The sequence below is a fragment of the Delphinus delphis genome, chromosome 6 (genome assembly GCF_949987515.2).
Source record: "Delphinus delphis chromosome 6, mDelDel1.2, whole genome shotgun sequence".
In the NCBI taxonomy this organism is placed as follows: domain Eukaryota; kingdom Metazoa; phylum Chordata; class Mammalia; order Artiodactyla; family Delphinidae; genus Delphinus; species Delphinus delphis.
This window is the reverse complement of record NC_082688.1, coordinates 103886502-103906090: the sequence shown is the minus strand read 5'-3', so window position 1 is coordinate 103906090 and position 19589 is coordinate 103886502. Positions and strand designations below refer to the sequence as shown.

The 19589-nt window shown below is 44.8% G+C and overlaps 1 protein-coding gene across 2 annotated transcripts in view; it reads right to left on the bottom strand.

Moving 5' to 3' along the window:
- Nucleotides 1–19589, bottom strand: part of EPHX2 (epoxide hydrolase 2) — a 58780-nt gene that overhangs the window by 38393 nt on the left and 798 nt on the right. Inside the window, exons 1-5 of one of the 2 annotated variants that reach the window (XM_060015214.1) lie at nt 19116–19338; nt 6180–6264; nt 2936–3095; nt 1786–1976; nt 244–366 (exon numbers count right to left, since the gene is read on the bottom strand). In XM_060015214.1, coding sequence (XP_059871197.1) covers nt 244–366; nt 1786–1976; nt 2936–3095; nt 6180–6264; nt 19116–19216 — 660 coding nt within the window. In that variant the 5' untranslated portion in view covers nt 19217–19338. Of the gene's footprint in view, nt 1–243; nt 367–1785; nt 1977–2935; nt 3096–6179; nt 6265–19115; nt 19339–19589 lie in introns of those variants that run through there. The other variant, XM_060015215.1, reaches the window with a different exon arrangement.

The following is a 19589-nucleotide window of genomic DNA, read 5'->3' as shown; positions in this document are numbered from 1 at the left end:
GTCTGACCAGTATAGATTCTTGCTCTCAGAGTGTCCTTTTCCTGTTCACTGACTGCAGAGAAGGAAACAGGAAGTTCTTCATGGACATCATGCTGATTGCACTAAGGGTAACGGTCTCCCACCGAGGAGCTCCCTACCGGGAACCACACCGGGAGCAGTGAACGCCCTCACTTGTTTTGTCGTTTGCGTACCTAAACACAGATGAGTGACAGGAAATCTGACTCAGCGCGGACAGAAAGTTACCTGCACCCCGGTTACTTTCTCCAGCTCCCTCAGGGCAGTGTCAGTGTCACGGACGAGGATGGTGACCATCCCCAGGTCACGGGCCGGCTTCAGATTAACCTCGAAGTCATCCAAGAAAACCACCTGAATGCAAAGAGCATGGATACTAGCATCACTTCTACCAAAGCAAAACTCATGCACAAGGGCCACTGGCCAGAAACACGTTAAAGTGAGAACAGCGGTTGAGATTAAGAATTAATAATCTCACAATAAGATTGATTGATTAGAGATTAAGAATTATTTTCTTCTCTCCATGTAACTCTTTACTCTTAAAATTAAAAACATTTAATTCCATAAACATAAACACACAGATGGATATACATGTTCACTGAATTCTGAAACTGTAAAAAGATTAAAGAAGAATATAAACTTATCAGGATGACATTAAAATTCATCTAGGAAAATGTATGAATAGACCCCCCAAAAAATGTCTGGAAAAGAACTATAATAAAGTCAGATAATAAAACAGAGAGTCGAGGAATAGACTCATATCCAAATTTTAGTTTCTAATAAAAGTGTCATGCCCAATTGGTGAGGAAAAAGATTATTTAAAAGATTATTAAATTATTTCAACAGTTTGGGGGAAAAAGTGGGTCCTTCCTTCACTTATTCCCCAAATAAATTCTGAATAGATCAAAGATTTAAATGTCAAAAGAAATGATCCTTAAAAAAAAAAAGAAAATCCTTGAAGTTGTAGAAGAAAGCATGGGGCAGTTATTTATAATCTTGGATTAGGGCAGGCCTGGTTGTCTAAGCAGCTCATCCAACCTAAAAGCCATCAATGAAAAGACATTTATTTATATGCATACTAAAATTCAGAGCACTGTTATAATGCTTAATCAGGGGTCTGAGAAGAGCAGAAGCAAAGTTTGAGAGGAGAAGGGAAGAGTTCTGGGATTGAACAGGTAAGGATTTCCCTCTGATCAGCTTGTGGGTGAAGCAGGGTTAACAAGAAAGGGTCAGAAATGCCAGAGAAAGGAATTTCATCTTGGTCCAAAGGCCTTTTTGGAGATTGGAGTAGGGAAACACAACAAAAACAACATTTTAGACTAGATAATCTAGAGACGGCATGAAGACAGAATTTAGGGGTGCGGGGATACCCCTACAAGGAGAGTTCTGCAGTACTGGAGCCCATTCCTGCCCAGCCTTTGGTGGGGTGACCCTGACCAGCCTGTGTCTTGGGCAAGTCTCCCAGGGTCTATGTTTCTTTTAGGTAAACTGAGGCAGCTGGTTTGGCAGCTTTTGACAATACCTGTTTTAACCAAGGTCCTGTAAGAGCCACGGAGAGGAGCCAGATGCCCACCTCCGGTAGAACTTTCTAGGTTGAAGTGGTGGGTAAAAGCCCTTCAGAAGTCCTGGCCTGGGAGAAGTGGCACCTGCCACTGGACATAGGACCACCCTGCCAGGTCCCAGGTGTCCCCCATCTCTTCACGCCTCCTCAATTTTTCTTGATTGCAATATCTCTAGAACATTCTTTTCGACTGAAAGGCAGTGTCTAGGTACCTCATTGGGGCTGGCCTTCAAGACGTCCAGCACGAACTTGTAGATCTGAGGGTCAGGCTTGGCCATTCCGATCCTGCATGACTCAATCAGGAAATCGAAGTGCGGCCTGAGCTCACACATCGTCTGGGCCAGGCTGCCTCTCTGGGTGCTGTCATCCAGCCAGATGTTGGTGAGGATGCAGGTTGTAAATCCTGAGTGAGAAGGTACCAGTGAATAGACCAGCTATAGAACTTTGCTCTGAGAAGCTCCGGGTATCCCACAGGGGGCCCCCAAGGCGGGGCCAGGCGGGGTTCTGCTCACTTACATCAATCTCCTGATGTCTGGCTTCTAAACTGACAAGTTAGAAAAGCACCATCGTTACCCATAAGCCCCTCCCGGCGCAGACGCTAGAGCCTCTAACGGTGTGCACCAAGGGCTTTCAGATGGAAACACTACATCCCTTCATTTCTTGCAACCGTAGAGCAAGAAGTTGTGATATTCGTCAGCTCATTGGATCAGAGTTTTGACGTTCATCAGCCCATTCGATCCTCACACCTTTGGGGTAGGCAGGGCAGATCTTACCACCCCACTTTTACCAACGGGAAAATGGAAGCTCAGACACATTTTAAGCTGCCCAGAGCCGCAGAGTGCAGGCAGAGCTGAGGCCGGCCCAGAATCCCACCTTTGGACTGCCACTCCAACCCTCCTCTCAGTCTACTTTACTGCAAACTCTGATGGACCACGCTTCAGAACACCTGCCTTGGCAGAGATGGTGCTCCCATTTCAAAACCAGAGGAATGTAAACAGAGACAGCATTATCCCCTGCCTAACCACACAGGACAAGAACCGGGAGGTGCTGGAAACGAGACAAGGATAAGTCAATGGCCAGACCCTTTCCATGTAATATGAGTGGGAAATATGTCTCAGACACAACCAGGTAAGGCTACTGATACGTGGGGAGGATGACCTCAAACATGCCTGTGACGAAGAGCTGGGCTCTGCTACTAAATAAATGTCTATTCAAGGAAAATCAAGTGAAGGAATTACTAATACATATGAGTATAAATGTGCCTGTCATTGAATTCAATGCACATTTAGATGTATTTTGACCTGACCCTCCCAAGGGTTCTCGTGTGGTTGGGTCAGAGAATGGCCAGTCTCAGATCCTTACCCTTCTTTTTGAGAGTGAGAGCTGCCTTAAGCATGGGGTCGTTGACCTTTCTTGCTGCAAGCGCCTTGCCAAAGATCTGATTTATAGAGAAATTCTCAGGGAGGCAGATTCCAGAGTCCTCAGAACATTTCCTGCAGTTTTCTTCCATGAATGGCATCCACTGTGAAAGTGAATTGATGAGGGATTGTCAATTGGTGAAACCACTTGGAAAAGCTTTGGGCAGCATTTACTAAATCTGAACACATGCATTCCCTGTGATCCAGCAATTCCACTCCTGGACACATACCCAGTGGAAATGTCCACATATGTTCACCAAAAGACATGTACAAAAATGTTCATAGCAGTACTTTTCCTAAGAACTGCAAACTAGAAACTACTCAAATCCCCCTGTTAGGGCTGAACTGGGTCCCCTACAAATTCATGTTGAAGTCCTAACCCCCAGGACCTCAGAATGTGATTGTCCTTTGGAAAGAGGGTCTTTAAAGAGATCATTAAGGTAAAATTGTGGTTCTCCAAGGACAATGGTGCTTCAAGGACAAAGGACGACCCTGCCTGTAAAAGTTGCAGCGTTACACCCCCAACAGGACTCTTACTCGCTCCCCTTACCGTGTTGTGATGGTTACGAAATTCCCTGAGCCCACCTGGGCAACGCCCACCTGGGCAACAGGACCTGGCCCAAATAAGGAAAGGCATCTTGCCTGTCCCACTCCACCCTATAGAAGGAAGGTATATGTGCCTCGACCAATCCGTAAATGAAATTTTCACCTCAGACCGTTCCTTTGTTTTCTGGCTATAAAAACTGATCAATAGCACATGTTTGGGCTCGACTCTCCCAGACTACTAGGAAGTCAGCCGGCCCACTGTTCAGGCAGCCACCCCTCCCTCTAATAAATTCTATAATCTTTACATTCTGCCTTTGTGTCTGGAAATTCTTTTCCAACCTGCATTGGGACCACGACAAAAATGACGTCGGGGGGCCCTAATCCAACCTGACTGGTGTCCTTATAAGAACAGGCGATTAGGACACAGACACACACAGAAGAAAGAATGTGAGGACACAGGGAGAAGTCGGCCACCTAGAAGCCAAGGAGAGAGGCCTCAGAAGAAACCAACCCTGCCAACACCTTGGTCTTGGGCTTCTAGCCTCCAGAGCTATGAGAAAATAAATTTTGTTGTTTAAGCCACCCAGTCTGTGGTATTTTGTTATGGTAGCCCTAGCAAACGAATACACCCATTAATAGCAGACTGGATTGTGGTATATTTATACACTATCATAGTAGCACTCTTGTCTCGTATATAATAGTCCCGAACTAAAAATTACCCAAATACCCATCAATAGCAGAATGATAGAGAGCCCAGAAAAAAACCCCGCGTGTCAATTAATTTATGACAAAGGAGCCAAGAGTACACGATGAGGAAAGAACAGTCTCTTCAATAAATGGTGTTGGGAAAACTGTATAGTCACATGTAAATGAATGAAATTCATACCACTTCTCCCTTTCCTTACCTTCCAACAATATTACTGCAGCTTTTTTTTAATTGATTCACGCTTCAGTAATGTTTATCCCCAATGGTATCATTACAGTTTTCATTCACGAGTTGCCAAAATATGTGTGTGTGTGTGCGTGTGTGTGTGTGTGTGTGTGAAAGACAGAGAGTTTTAAAGTGACCACAATTCACTACACTCCCCACGCTAAGACCACACTTGTCTTCACTGGAAAGGTGGGCTTTGCTTTCTATTATGATGGGCCCCAAGTTCTCTGTTAGACTGATAGGTGGCTGTAATTCATAAATTAAAAAAAAAACCAGACTGCTTTATCTGTGTGCTCATAGAGTAGATTCTCAATAGCCTTTCTTCTCCGAGGCACTAATTGAGAATTCAAGTGGTTTTAGATCCTGATTACTTTATTTAAAAATAATCTCCAACTATACTTCAATTTTAAAAAATCGAGGTTGTAGTAACAACAATAACTACTATCTATTGAGCACTGATTACGTGCCAGGCACTGTGCTAAGCACTTTTCAAGCTTCATAACAACCTAGGAGACGGAGCATCTTATCGATCTCATTTTACAGGTGGCAAAACTGAGACTCTGAGAGGTTCTGTGACTTGCTGTGCTCACGCGTCTGTAAGTGGGAGCTATGCTCCAAAGCCCGACATCAGATTCCAAAGTCCACCCATCTTATAGTTGGTAATTAACAAAACTTCCCCTGACCCAGTAGCCCTTGTCTGATAATAAGTACTCTAAGGATGACTACTATCAAGAAAACAGAAAATAACAGGTTGGCAAGGATGTGGAAACACTGGAAACCTTGTGCACTGTTGGGAGGAAAATGTAAAGTGGTGCAACCGCTATGGAAAACACTATGGTGGTTCCTCAAAAAATTAAAAATGGAAAACTACCCTATGATCCAGCAATCCCACTTCTGGATATATATCCAGAAAAACTGAAAGCAAGATTTCAAACTTATATTTGTACACCCATGTTCCTAGCAGCATTAGACAAGGTGACCAAAAGGAGGAAGTAACCTAAATGTCCATTGATAGATGAATGGATAAACAGAACGTAGTCTATCCACACAATGGAATCTCATTCATCCTTAAGAAAGAAGGCAATTGTGACACATGCTACAATATGGATGAACCTTGAAGACATCATGCTAAGCAAAATAAGTCAGTCACTAGAGGACAAATATTGCATGATTCCAGTTATATAAGAAATGTATAGTACCTAAATAGAGGCAGAAAGTTCAGTAGTGGTTGCCAGGGGTTGGGGAAAGGAGGAATGGGCAGCGTTGTTTAATGGGTATAGAGTTTCCGTTTTGCAAGATGAAAAGAGCTCTGGAGATGGACGGTGGTGTTGGTTACCCGGCGTGAATATACTTAACACTACCGAATTGTATACTTAAAAATGATCAAGGTGGTAACTTTTATGTGATGTGTATTTAACCACAGCTTAAGGGGGGAAAAAAAAAAAAGCTACTCTGGCTGCTGTAATTCCCTGGCATAGATCTTCAAGGGCTTGGAAATTTCCTAATCACTGGGGTGTGGCCCTCTGCTTGGATCAAAGAGACAATAGACAATCTGAAATGTCTCCAGCCCAGTCTTGTGAGTTAAGCGTTATAAGGGGTAAACGGGTGAGGCAGACATGGCCCTGCCCTCACGGAGCTTACGGTCAGCAGGGGAGATGGGTGTGTAGTTACAGAACACCTTCTCAAGGGGGTCTATGAGGGGTCGCCACACCTGGGAAAATGTGATCTCTCCCTTCATCATGCGGGCGCTGGAACCATCTGGGCCTCCTTTCACGAAAGCTCCATTCAGAAAGCCACTGCAAGACACAAAGAAGCATCAGGAACGTTCAGATGACTTCATCACAATGGCAGGTAGGGGACAGACACCTTGATTTTGGACTTCTAGCCTCCGGAACTGTTGTTGAAGCCACCCAGTCTGTGGTCCTTCGTTCTGGTAACCCTAGGTGATTAATACGCCTCAATTCATATCCATCTCTTATATGTGGTCCTGAGGAGTAGCAGACATAGAGAGAGCAGCTCATTGCCTTCTCGCTTCCCTACATTACAAAACATAAGGTCCCATTCCACTTTCTTGATCATTTCCCACACCCAGTGGTGGCTGAGCTACCCCAGCATGGCTGGCTGGGTGACACCAGCCATATAATGGATGGCACGTACCTGGCACGCACGCACAACTCTGAATCCCTGGCCGACTTTAATAACCCATCGCCACAGCCTATACCACTGCATCCAGACACTGATTTATGATCCTTCTTAGTCCAGTGTCCCAGGCAAATATTTACAATGGACTGGCATCGGCAACCCAGTTAAAAGTATTTACCATTCCCATGTTAAGAGAACAAATATCTGGGAGTTTCGTATCTGATAACCGTCAACAACCTTTTACCTGACTAACCCTCTTGCAGGTAACAATAATCAACTTTAGACAAAACATTAAAAAATATATATATCCCGGGCTTCCCTGGTGGCGCAGTGGTTGAGAGTCCGCCTGCCGATGCAGGGGACACGGGTTCGTGCCCCGGTCCGGGAAGATCCCACATGCCGCGAAGCGGCTGGGCCCGTGAGCCATGGCCGCTGAGCCTGCGCGTCCGGAGCCTGTGCTCCACAACGGGAGAGGCCACAACAGTGAGAGGCCCGCGTACCGCAAAAAACAAAACAAAACAAAAACAAAAACAAACAAACAAAAAATATATATATATATCCCTACTATCTGTACCCTTGCTCCATTTTCCAGCATCAGCAGTGGCTTTGGCACATCTTTGCCATCAGTTGTCTTTTTTAAAAAAACAGCATTGTTAAATTATGCTTACATAACAGCCAATTCACATGTTCTCAGTGTACGATTCAATGACTTGTAGTAATTTTACAGAGGTGTGCAAATATCACCACATTGCAGTTTTAGAGCATTTCCATCGCCTCGAAAAGATCCCTCGTGCCCTTCCCCAGCTGCCGTCCAATTTCTAAGAGCAACATACAGTTCAACTCAACAGTCTTGCACTGAGGACCGAAGGCATCAAGGCATTGTGCCAGATGCCGTGATATAAAGATGGAAAAATTTGGATCTATTCTTAGGGAGCTCACAGGAGAACAAGGGAGGCAACATATAAACAAATAACTATTACACAGTGGGTGAGTGAGATGGAAAAGCAAAGGGAAAATTGTTTTTTCTGCCTGAAGATTAGGGGCTGATAAAAGAAGGGAAGTGAAGGAAGAATACAGCTCTAGAGGAAGGAGATGTCAATGACTCTATAGGACAAAAGCAGGCAGTATTTTTTAAAAAGAAGCAATTTGAGATAAGTTGTTGCCATTGGAAAGCATGACTTTCAAATTTTAAGGTTAATAAAAGCAGTGAACAGTGAAATGGCTATTACAGAAAATGAAATTAGTGAATCAGAAGACTCACCAAATTTTCCAAGAACAAAGAGTAAAATGATGAAGCAATTAAAATTAATGTGCAAAAAGATAAGACCTATGGAGGCCAAGTTCCTTCAATAAACAAGAAAAATCACAGAAGGAAAGATCAGAGAAGTGATAGTCAAAGGAATAAGGGGAGAAGATGTCTCTGGGCTGAAGAAAAATCTGAGCTCTCAAATCAAAAGTGTTCGCCAAACACGAGGCTAAATTAATGAAAAAAGAACCACAGCAGGTATAGGGTAGGGAAATGTTTCAAATTCCTGGGATAAGAAAGTATAACAGACAACATTTTGTGTAGAAAAACAGATTATACACAAAAGAAAAACAATTCAGACTGATAACAGCCTTCTATTCTGCAACTTTAAATGTAAGAAGATTGTGGAGTAATACTCAGGAGACACTGAGATAAAAAGATAACAAGAAACAATACGCCCCAAATCCATCCACAGACAACTTACTTTATGTCCAGTGAGGTCCTTTGTTTTAGAGATCTTGGTTGATTTCAATAACTGACCAGTTGGGTCATTTGGTTTTTTCTCTTCCCATGCTTTAAATTCCTGCTCTGGTTTTAAATTCGCCAATAAAGAGTGAGCCCACAAAACCACAGTGGCCCCCACCATGATCCCCAGTAAAAGCAGAATTCGGGCCCATGTGCTCACTCTCTTTCTCCTCACGTCCTCACTGTGTGGCCCTAGGAGTGCTGTGTGATTTCCAGGTCTTGTAAGTAACAAACCTTTACTTTTTTCCCTGATGACTACTCCTGAAGGACGTTTTGCAGTCACAGTAAGAACCACAAGGGCTGGTCCGACCACAACGTTGATTATTCATAAGCTGAGAACCACACAAACCACTTTCAGACAGGTAAAACTAATACAATTGTTTGCTATCACGGCTTTCCTGGAAAAAAAATTCAAGAAAGACTTCTAGTCAACTTAAAGATAGATCAAAATAAAAATCTTGAGGACAGGAAAGAGATGGTTTAAAAGAAATGATAACAAACAATTGGAAATGAAATTTTTTTAAAATATCATTTACCTTAAAATTAAAAAACAAACGAACAAAAAAAATCTAATGAAAGACGTGTACACTACGTCTTACACTACACTAAAAACTACAAAATTAAGAGAAATTAAAACCCTTGAAAGAGATTAGCGGGGAACCTTCAAGATGGTGGAAGAGTAAGACGCGGAGATCACCTTCCTCCCCACAAATACATCAGAAATACATCTACACGTGGAACAACTCCTACAGAACACCTACTGAACGCTGGCAGAAGACCTCAGACCTCCCAAAAGGCAAGAAACTCCCCACGTACCTGGGTAGGGAAAAGATAAAGAAAAAACAGAGACAAAAGAATAGGGACGGGACCCGCACCAGTGGGAGGGAGCTGTGAAGGAGGAAAGGTTTCCACACACTAGGAAGCCCCTTCGCGGGCGGAGACTGCGGGTGGCGGAGGGGGAAAACTTCAGAGCCACGGAGGAGAGCACAGCAACAGGCACGCGGAGGGCAAAGCGGAGAGATTCCCGCACAGATGATCAGGGCCGACCGGCACTCACCAGCCCAAGAGGTTTGTCTGCTCACCCGCCGGGGCAGGCAGGGATGGAAGCTGAGGCTCGGGCTTCGGTCGGCGTGAACACAGCCTGCAGGGGGTTAGTGCGCCACGGCTGGCCGGGAGGGAGTCCGGGGAAAAGTCTGGACCTGCCGAAGGGGCAAGAGACCATTGTTTCGGGGTGTGTGACGAGAGGGGATTCAGAGCACGGCCTAAATGAGCTCCAGAGACGCGTGCAAGCCACGGCTAAAAGCGCAGACCCCAGAGACGGGCATGAGACGCTCAAGCTGCTGCTGCCGCCACCAAGAAGCCTGTGTGCGAGCACAGGTCACTATCCACGCTGCCCCTCCTGGGAGCCTGTGCAGCCCGCCACTGCCAGGGTCCCGGGATCCAGGGACAACTTCCCCGGGAGAACGCACGGCGCGCCTCAGGGTGGGGCAACATCACACAGGCCTCTGCCGCCGCAGGCTCGCCCCGCATCCATACCCCTCCCTCCCCCCGGCCTGAGTGAGCCAGAGCCCCCGAATCAGCTGCTCCTTTAACCCCGTCCTGTCTGGGTGCAGAACAGATGCCCTCAGGTGACGTACACGCAGAGGCGGGGCCAAATCCAAAGCTGAGACCCGGGAGCTGTGAGAACAAAGAAGAGAAAGTGAAATCTCTCCCAGCAGCCTCAGAAGCAGCGGATTAAAGTTCCACAATCAACTTGATGTACCCTGCGTCTGTGGAATACATGAATAGACAACAAATCATCCCAAATCGAGGAGGTGGACTTTGGGAGCAACTGTAGACTTGGGGTTTGCTTTCTGCATCTAATTTGTTTCTGGTTTTATGCTTATCTTAGTTTAGTATTTAAAGTTTATTATCATTGGTAGATTTGTTTACTGATTTGGTTGCTCTCTTCTTTTTTTAAAATTTTATAAATATATATTTTTCCTCCTTTTTCTCTTTTTGTGAGTGTGTATGGGTACACTTCTTTGTGTGATTTTGTCTGTATAGCTTTGCTTTTACCATTTGTCCTAGGGTTCTGCCTGTCCATTTTTTTTTTTTTGTATAGTTTTTAGCACTTGTTATCACTGGTGGATTTGTTTTTTTGGTTTGGTTGCTCTCTTGTTTCTATTTTTTTAATACTTTTTTCTTTTTAATACTTTTTTCTTTTTTAATAACTTTATTTTATTTTTCCTTCTGTCTGTCTGTCTTTTTTTTTTTCTTTCTCCCTTTTCTTTTGAGCCGTGTGGCTGACAGGGTCTTGGTGCTCCGGCTGGGTGTCAGGCCTGAGCCTCTGAGGTGGGAGAGCCTAGTTCAGGACATTGCTCCACCAGAGACCTCCTGGCCCATGTAATATCAAACAGTGAAAGCTCTCCCAGAGATCTCCATCTCAACGCTAAGACCCCGCTCCACTCAATGACCAGCAAGCTACAGTGCTGGACACCCTATGTCACACAACTAGCAAGACAGGAACACAACCCCACCCATTAGCACATAGGCTGCCTAAAATCATAAGGTCACAGACACCCCAAAACACACCCCCAAAAAACACCTGGACATGGTCCTGCTCACCAGAAAGACAAGATCCAGCTTCATCCACCAGAACACAGGCACCAGGCCCCTCCACCAGGAAGCCTACACAACCCACTGAACCAACCTTAGCCACTGGGGACAGACACCAAAAACAACGGGAACTATGAACCTGCAGCCTGTGAAAAGGAGACCCCAAATACAGTAAGTTAAGCAAAATGAGAAGACAGAAAAACACACAGCAGATGAAGGAGCAAGAAAAAAACCCACCAGACCAAATAAATGAAGAGGAAAGAGGCAATCTACCTGAAAAAGAATTCAGAGTAATGATAGTAAAGATGATCCAACATCTTGTAAATAGAATGGAGAAAATACAAGAAACGTTTAACAAGGACCTAGAAGAACTAAAGAGCAAACAAACAATGATGAACGATACAATAAAAAATTAAAAATTCTCTAGAAGGAATCAATAGCAGAAGAACTGAGGCAGAAGAACGGATAAGTGACCTGGAGGATAAAATTGTGGAAATAACTACCACAGAGCAGAATAAAGAAAAAAGAATGAAAAGAATTGAGGACAGTCTCAGAGGCCTCTGGGACAATATTAAACGCACCAACATTCGAATTATAGGGGTCCCAGAAGAAGAGGAGGAAAAAAAAAGGGACTGAGAAAATATTTGAAGAGATTATAGTTGAAAACTTCCCTAATATGGGAAAGGAAATAGCCAAGTCCAGGAAGTGCAGAGAGTCCCATACAGGATAAATCCAAGGAGAAACACACCAAGACATATTAATCAAACTATCAAAAATTAAATACAAAGAAAAAGTATTAAAAGCAGCAAGGGAAAGGCAACAAATAACATACAAGGGAATCCCCATAAGGTTAACAGCTGATCTTTCAGCAGAAACTCTGCAAGCCAGAAGGGAGTGGCAGGACATATTTAAAGTGATAAAAGGGAAAAACCTACAACCAAGATTACTCTACCCAGAAAGGATCTCATTCAGATTCGACAGAGAAATTAAAAGCTTTACAGACAACCAAAAGCTAAGAGAATTCAGTACCACCAAACCAGCTTTACAACAAAGGCTAAAGGAACTTCTCTAGGCAGGAAACACAAGAGAAGGAAAAGACCTGCAATAACAAATCCAAAACAATTAAGAAAATGGTAATAGGAACATACATGTTGATAACTACCTTAAATGTAAATGGTTTAAATGTTCCAACCAAAAGACATAGACTGGCTGAATGGACACAAAATCAAGACCCATATATGTGCTGTCTACAAGACACCCACTTCAGACCTAGGGACACATACAGACCGAAAGTGAGGGGATGGAAAAAGATATTCTATGCAAATGGAAATCAAAAGAAAGCTGGAGTAGCAATTCTCATATCAGACAAAATAGACTTTAAAATAAAGACTATTACAAGAGACAAAGAAGGGCACTACATAATGATCAAGGGATCAATCCTAGAAGAAGATATAACAATTGCAAATATATATGCACCCAACATAGGAGCACCTCAATACATAAGGCAAATACTAACAGCCATAAAAGGGGAAATCGACAGTAACACAATCATAGTAGGGGACTTTAACACCCCACTTTCACCTATGGACAGATCAACCAAAATGAAAATAAAGAAGGAAACTCAAGCTTTAAATGATACATTAAACAAGATGGACCTAAAACTGACCATTTTAACCACTTTTAAGTGTAGAGATCAGTGCCATTAAGTACCCTGTTGTGCAACCATCACCACTATCCATCTCCAGAACTTCTTCGTCTTCCTATCTTTACAACCTAAAATTTTGAACCCATTAAACAACACTCCTCTTTCTCCCTCCCAGCCATCATTTTAAATCAGATTATATTGCATACATTTTGTATCCTCCTCAATCATCCAGAAAACATTAGTTGTATATGAAATTTAATCTTACACTGTTTACTATCATCGTTACTAGTGATTTTTGCACACCTGAACTCTTGAGACTCAACCATTATATCTAGAATTCAATCGTTGTTCCCCAAAGGGAATCTTCACCTACTGAATACATACATTCATAGCTAATAATGTACAGCTGACCCTTGAACAACACTGGGGTTTAGGGCACTGACCCTCTGCAAAAATCCCTGTATAACCCATAGTTGGCCCTCTGACTACGTGGTTCCTCAAAATCCTTGGATTTGACCAACCTCAGATAGTGTGGTACTGTAGTATTCACTACTGAAAACAAACAAAAAAACCAATGTACTAGTGGACCTGCGCAGTTCAAACTTGTGTTGTTCAAGGGTCAACTGTATTAGGCAAAGGAGCTGGAAGCAGCAGATTTGTCTCATGATAAAACTGAAAGCAAAGTAATCTACCTGCCTGGGGAAAGTTCTGGTGAGAGTGAGCACGAGAGGCTGGAAGGAAGGATGGTTAAGTAACCTGGCTGTGGCAGTGTGGGGCAGAAATGTTATTATTGTTTCCACCCCAACTGGCCAATAGCAGATGGGTGTACTGCGATTCAATCCTGACACTACCTGTCCAGAGTTAGCACAGACCCCACAGGTTGAAGGCAAGTCTTCCACAGACCTGCCCTCACGTCAGACACCAGCTGCAGTCTCAGGGGTTCTCCAGGCCACCCATACTTCTGACCATCTGGCTACAAATTTGGGGGTTCCCACAACCCTCCAGTTCTGATAATTCACTAGAACAACTTACAGAACACTGAAAAGTGTTACTTACTTTTAAGTTTTACTATTAAGTTTTATTTTAAAGAATACACAGGAGGCAAGGTCTGCGAGGGCGCACAGGGCATCGGGGCCCTCTCGCCATGAAATCAGGGCACATCATCCTCCTGGCAAATTGATGCGGTCACCAACCAGGAAGCTCCACTGAGCCTCAGTGTACAGAGATTTTACTGGGGCTTCATTAGGCATGATTGATTAACTCATTGGCTACATGTCTGAACTAAATCCCCAGGGTTCTCCCCTCCCTAGAGCTCTGGCAGGTACAAAGTCTCAAACCTCTAATCACAGAGATGGGCCTTTCTGGTGACCAGCCCGCATTAGGAAGCTCTGCAGAGCCTCCCACCAGGTGAGTAACCTCATTAGCACAACAAAGACACACTGATCGCTCAGGAAATCCCAAGGGTTTTTAGAAGCTCTGTACTAGGAACCCAGGACAAACACCAGACAAATTCATCATTATATTGATAGGAAAAACACAGGTAGCAATGAACATGTCTGCTGACAGAAAAGATTATGTTAATAGTAGGAGTTACTATATATGCATATTAAAAAAACAAAAGTAATCTTAAGGAGAACGAGAAACAAAATGTATCAGTAAGAAGACTAGAAACAAGATGTTTCCCCAAGGGAAGCTGGAAGAAAAGAACTTGATCAACCCAACTAAAGATGGGAAAAAGAAGGGAGAAAAAAAGAAGTAGCAGAAGAGATGGTAAGTGGAAAACATAAATCATGGTAGAAATCACGAATTCCTAGAAACCAAGAAGAAAGTGACAATCCAATACAAAAACGGGCAAATGGTATAAACAGGTAAACACCAAAGGAAAAAATACAAATAGCCAACAACAATGAACAGTGGAGAGGAAAATGCAGACTGATACAAGGTAATGTTTTTCCTTCATCTGACTGGCCAAAGTTTAAAAGGGTTCTGACTTCCCCAGTGGCGCAGTGGTTAAGAATCCGCCTGCCAATGCAGGGGACACGGGTTTGAGCCCTGGTCTGGGAAGATCCTACATGCCGTGGTGCAGCTAAGCTGGTGAGCCACAACTACTAAGCCTGCACTCCAGAGCCTGCAAGCCACAACTACTGAAACCCGCATGCCACAACTGCACCTAGAGCCCATGCTCTGCAACAAGAGAAGCCACCGCAATGAGAACCCTCTGCACCGCAATGAAGAATAGGCCCCGCTCGCTGCAACTAGAGAAAGCCTGTGTGCAGCAATTAAGACCCAACACAGCCAAAAATAAATAAAGAAATAAATTTATTTAAAAAAAAAAAGAGTTTAAGAGAACCATCTCCTCTGCAGGGAGGATCTGGGCTGGCCTTCTCATGCAATGTCGGGACAGGTACAGCATTTTTTGAACAGCTTGGCAGGATCTGTCAATATTTTAAATGTAAATACATACACTTTTACTTGGCAACTCCACTTTTAGAAAACTACCCTACAGAAACATTAGTGACATTATTTGTAACAGTGACAACTAACAAATAAATAAATGTCCACCAACAGGGAAAAATGGTTAAATAAATTACAGCACTTCCGTATTGTGGAATACTAAGGAGTGGTTAAAAAGAGCAAGGTAGATCTATGTAAATGGACACAAAAGATATCCAACTGTCGAATGAAAGCTAAAATTACGTAAAAAAATGAAAACCTAGAACAATATATGTTCTATGATTCTATTGTTTTTTTTTTAAACCTACTTGTCTACCAATCTACCTACCTACCACTCTATGCGTAAATGTGTCTGTAAATTCATATAAATAAGTGACAGGCTGACGATCCCTTATTTGAAACCTCAGAACTACGTGAGTTTCAAAAGTCAGAATCTTTCCGATTGTTAAGGTAAAATGGGGGATATACCACACATTAAGTACCCTCTCCAGGAGAGCCTGCAGCAGCCTTCATCATCAAACTCATTAATATGTTTACAGTGAGATGTGTGACTATTTACAGTAGCAGGATAGATAATGGTAAGCCTCATGCTTGTTCAGATCAGACTTGCTACCACATGAAGACAGGTCGGATTTCACTGCCCCAAAATTATGAAACCAAACAAACGAAACCCTTGGTTTTGGATAAATGAACTATGTATCAACTAAGATGATATCTGGGATGGGGAAAGGAACAAGGAAAGGTGAAGAGGCACTGACATTTCCTGTTCTACATTATTCTGTTCATTTGAATATATTCATAATAAGCATGCATTTATGTTATCAGTTGTCAAATTAAAACCCATATGTAAAATTAAAAATGAGGAAAGATGCTTCAGAGAGTACAGAGAAGCCCAGAGGTGCAAAGAGCAACCCCAAATCTGGGAACTGCCCCAGAAGCTCCTGGAAACATTCAATAAATATTTCCTGAAACAGCACACAGGATATGAGTAGGAAGTTCTGCTTCTCAAATACTCTTTCTGTATTGGCTGGTCACTCGTTTCTCGTGCTCAGAAAACGTTCACTGAGCATTGCTTATGGCGAGCACCTCAAGTTCTAGGGTCAACATTTTTGAAAGAAACTGACACTTTAATCATTCCAAGGGTTCAGTCAGTCCAGTGGTGCCAGGCAGACCGTCCACGAGGCTGGGTGAGAAGGTATTAAATGAAGCACACGATGACTGTCTACAGGTCAGATCTGGATCTCAGGGAACCATCCTGGTTCCTCCAGATCATGTCAGCCTCCGTTGCCAAGGCACCACCATCTCCAGCAAGCACACCCTCTGCGGCCTCTGCTCTGGAGGACCACAGATGAGACTGGAGCTCCCTCCCCCTGCTTCCCCTGTATGATGCTGGAGGAATCTGCATCCCTCTGTTTCACCCCAGGTATTCAACAATCTCTGAACTGCTGGAGTTCAGCACAGCCACTGGCCCCCGCACCACCTTGTCCTCAGGCAGGTATTGACAGATGTCTGGGCCCTCACCCCCTAATCCACTCTCAGCTTCAACACCAGCCTCACAGGCTTCCTCTGTCCTCGGCTGGGCCCTGCAGCCTGGATTCTTCATCTTCATCTTCGTCTTCCATGCCAGTGACCCTGCAAACTCCTAGCTCAAGAAGGTCTCGTCTGCTTCCGTTCCAGTCTCCACCGGGCTTCACCATCTCTCCACACTGTTGCCCCCTCCAGCTGCCAAACTCTCAAATCTTAAACTGGGAGCGGTGGCCTCTTTCCTCTTGCCAATGTCCTTGATCCATCACCGCAGCTGATTGTGAGCAACAATTATTTTACTACATCTCCACCCCAGCTCAACTCAGAGTCAACTGCTATCAAATTAGGTACGTGCTCAGCCTGACCTTCGCGTGGTGCTACGATGCAGGCCCAGCCAACTTCCTCACTTCCCTCTCATGCCTTCCCTCCTGTCTGGCTAGGCTGGAATATTCAGTGTTTTGTGAACTCTCCTTGCTTTCCACCTCCCAGCCTTTGCTCACCTGGAAAGTCCTCCCTTCACATCTCTCCTCATCAGCATCCTATCAGTCTTCTCAGGGTCTGCCTCTGGTTCCTGATTCCCCCTGATCAGACCTCATCTCTCCCTCCTTTGAAGCAACTAAGAACTCTGTACCTCTCATGGCACTGCCTTCATTTTGAACTATGGCATCTGTGGATGTCTGAGTTTTTATACCAGATAGCAGGCAAGTTGGAAATGCCCGGTGCAAGGTAGGCCCTTGAGGCTCACTGTCTGAATTCACACCTTCATGGTTAGTTCACAGACTCCATAGGCTAATAAGGTCAAAGTCACAGACTCTGACCTCCTGGGGTCAGCTAGGTTTGCTATAACCTGTTTATGGCTTCTGGGAACAATCGTGACCGTGGTCACAGGGAGAATGTGTGAGTCAGTGTCACACTAGATGAACGAAATATGCCCAAAAATCACTCTGAATGTGCATGAGACTTTAATAAAAAGATGTATCAGGAACACAGTTACCCACCCACCTTACACGTCATCTAATCTAACTAGCATAAAAATTTCTGGGGGAGGAGTTTTCTTATTTTAAGACTAACACTAAGGTCTCAGTTGAGTTGACTAAGTCAGGTTAAGCAAGGTCACCCAACGCTAAGTGTTAGAATTGAGATTTTAACCTGGGTCTGACTCAGAGACCAGTGCTCTTTGAAATTCCCCACATCTGTAAACTTGTACACTTGTGACCTGTGTACTCACAAATATACTCTCAAGTATATTCACTGGTATACTCACAAGTATACTTGTGACTTATATATTCACAAGTCATGTTCACTCCCACATTGACGAGGTCACAGGTACAAACATATCTCATATTGTAGCTTACTCTCTTTTTATGTCTTTTAAAAAAAATAAAATTTATGGGCCAAAAAAAAATAAAGTGAAACAACACCGTGGTTAAAAGAGCTTCCAGGAAATGCAATCAAAACCATAGTGAGATATCACTTCATATCTGTTAGAATGGCTATTATCAAAAAGACAAGCAATAATGTGTGTTGGCAAGGATGTGGAGAAAGGGAAACCTTTGTACAGCGCCGACTGCAATGTAAATTGGTGCAGCCAGAGGGATATTTTGGTATATTTCTTCCAGGCATTTTCAACATGTAGCTTTTTTCCATAGTTGAAAAATAGTTTTTCCATAGTTTCCATGTTGTATAAACAGTTGTACACTCTGGTGGGTTAGTTTTTTTGCACTTATTATAACAGATATTTTCTGATGTCACTGAAATCTCTTCCTGAACGTCACGTTTACTGGTGATGCTTCCTTGTCTACCATTTTCCAGTGCTTAGGCTTTGGGGCCGTTTCTGGTTTGCTGTTATAATGTGCAGGGCACAGGACTTTTTTCTCTAGAAACCTCAGCTTAGGTCTTTAAGATCCATTCCATTACAGAGAAGTAAGCGGGCAGCAGTCAGCTCGCGGAGCAATTTCTCTTACTTTAAGAAAAGCTTTCAGGGTCTTCCCTGGTGGCGCAGTGGTTGAAAGTCCGCCTGCCGATGCAGCGCACACGGGTTCGTGCCCCGGTCCGGGAAGATCCCACATGCCGCGGAGCGGCTGCGCCTGTGAGCCATGGCCGCCGAGCCTGCGCGTCGGGAGCCTGCGCGTCCGGAGCCTGCGAGGTCGGGAGCCTGCGCGTCGGGAGCCTGCGCGTCCGGAGCCTGTGCTCCGCAACGGGAGAGGCTACAACAGTGAGAGGCCCACGTACCACACACAAAAATGAAAAGCTTTTAATATAAAGGTCAATTTTGGAGTCCTCAGAGAGATTTAAATAATCAGCATTCAGAAAGACAGTGGATCTAGTTACACACACTGGTACTTTAGGGTCGAGTAATTGTTTTAACCTTTCACCTAGCGCTCTCGCCCTACAGCAATCTGAAACCAGGGCTGGGAGTCCCGAAAGGCAACTTCTCCCAGGGGTCGCGCTCCTGCCGCCCGGACACACCCGCGCAGGCTTCTGAGTGCGGGCAGCGGCCCGGGTCCCCTTACCTGGGCAGCGCCAGCTCCTCCTCCGCACGGTCCCAGGAGCTGGCGAGCGAGGGCAGCGCCAGGACCCCGTCCAGGTCGAACACGGCAGCACGCAGCGCCATGACTGCCTGCACCTCAGCCTTCCACCCAGGTACAGGCCCCTGCGAGGAGATGGACGAAGGCCGGGGCGCGGGACCAGAGCGGCGAGCCGACGCGGCCTCCCAAGTCGAGTTCGGCCCCGCCCAAGCCCCCTGTCCTGGCCCCGGCTCCGCCCCTGCCTCGGCTTCCGCCCCGCCCTCTGTTCTGGCCCCGGCGCCCCCAACCCCCTTGCCCTGGCCTCCGTCTCGCCCCCTGTCCCGGACTTGACCACGCCCCACAGCCGCCCCAACCCCTTGTCCTGGTGCCGCCGGCGTTTCGTCCCACCGGGCTTCACTTGATGTACCCGCACCCACCGCGGCCCGGGCTCCATCTCCACCGCCTCCCGGCGCCTGGACC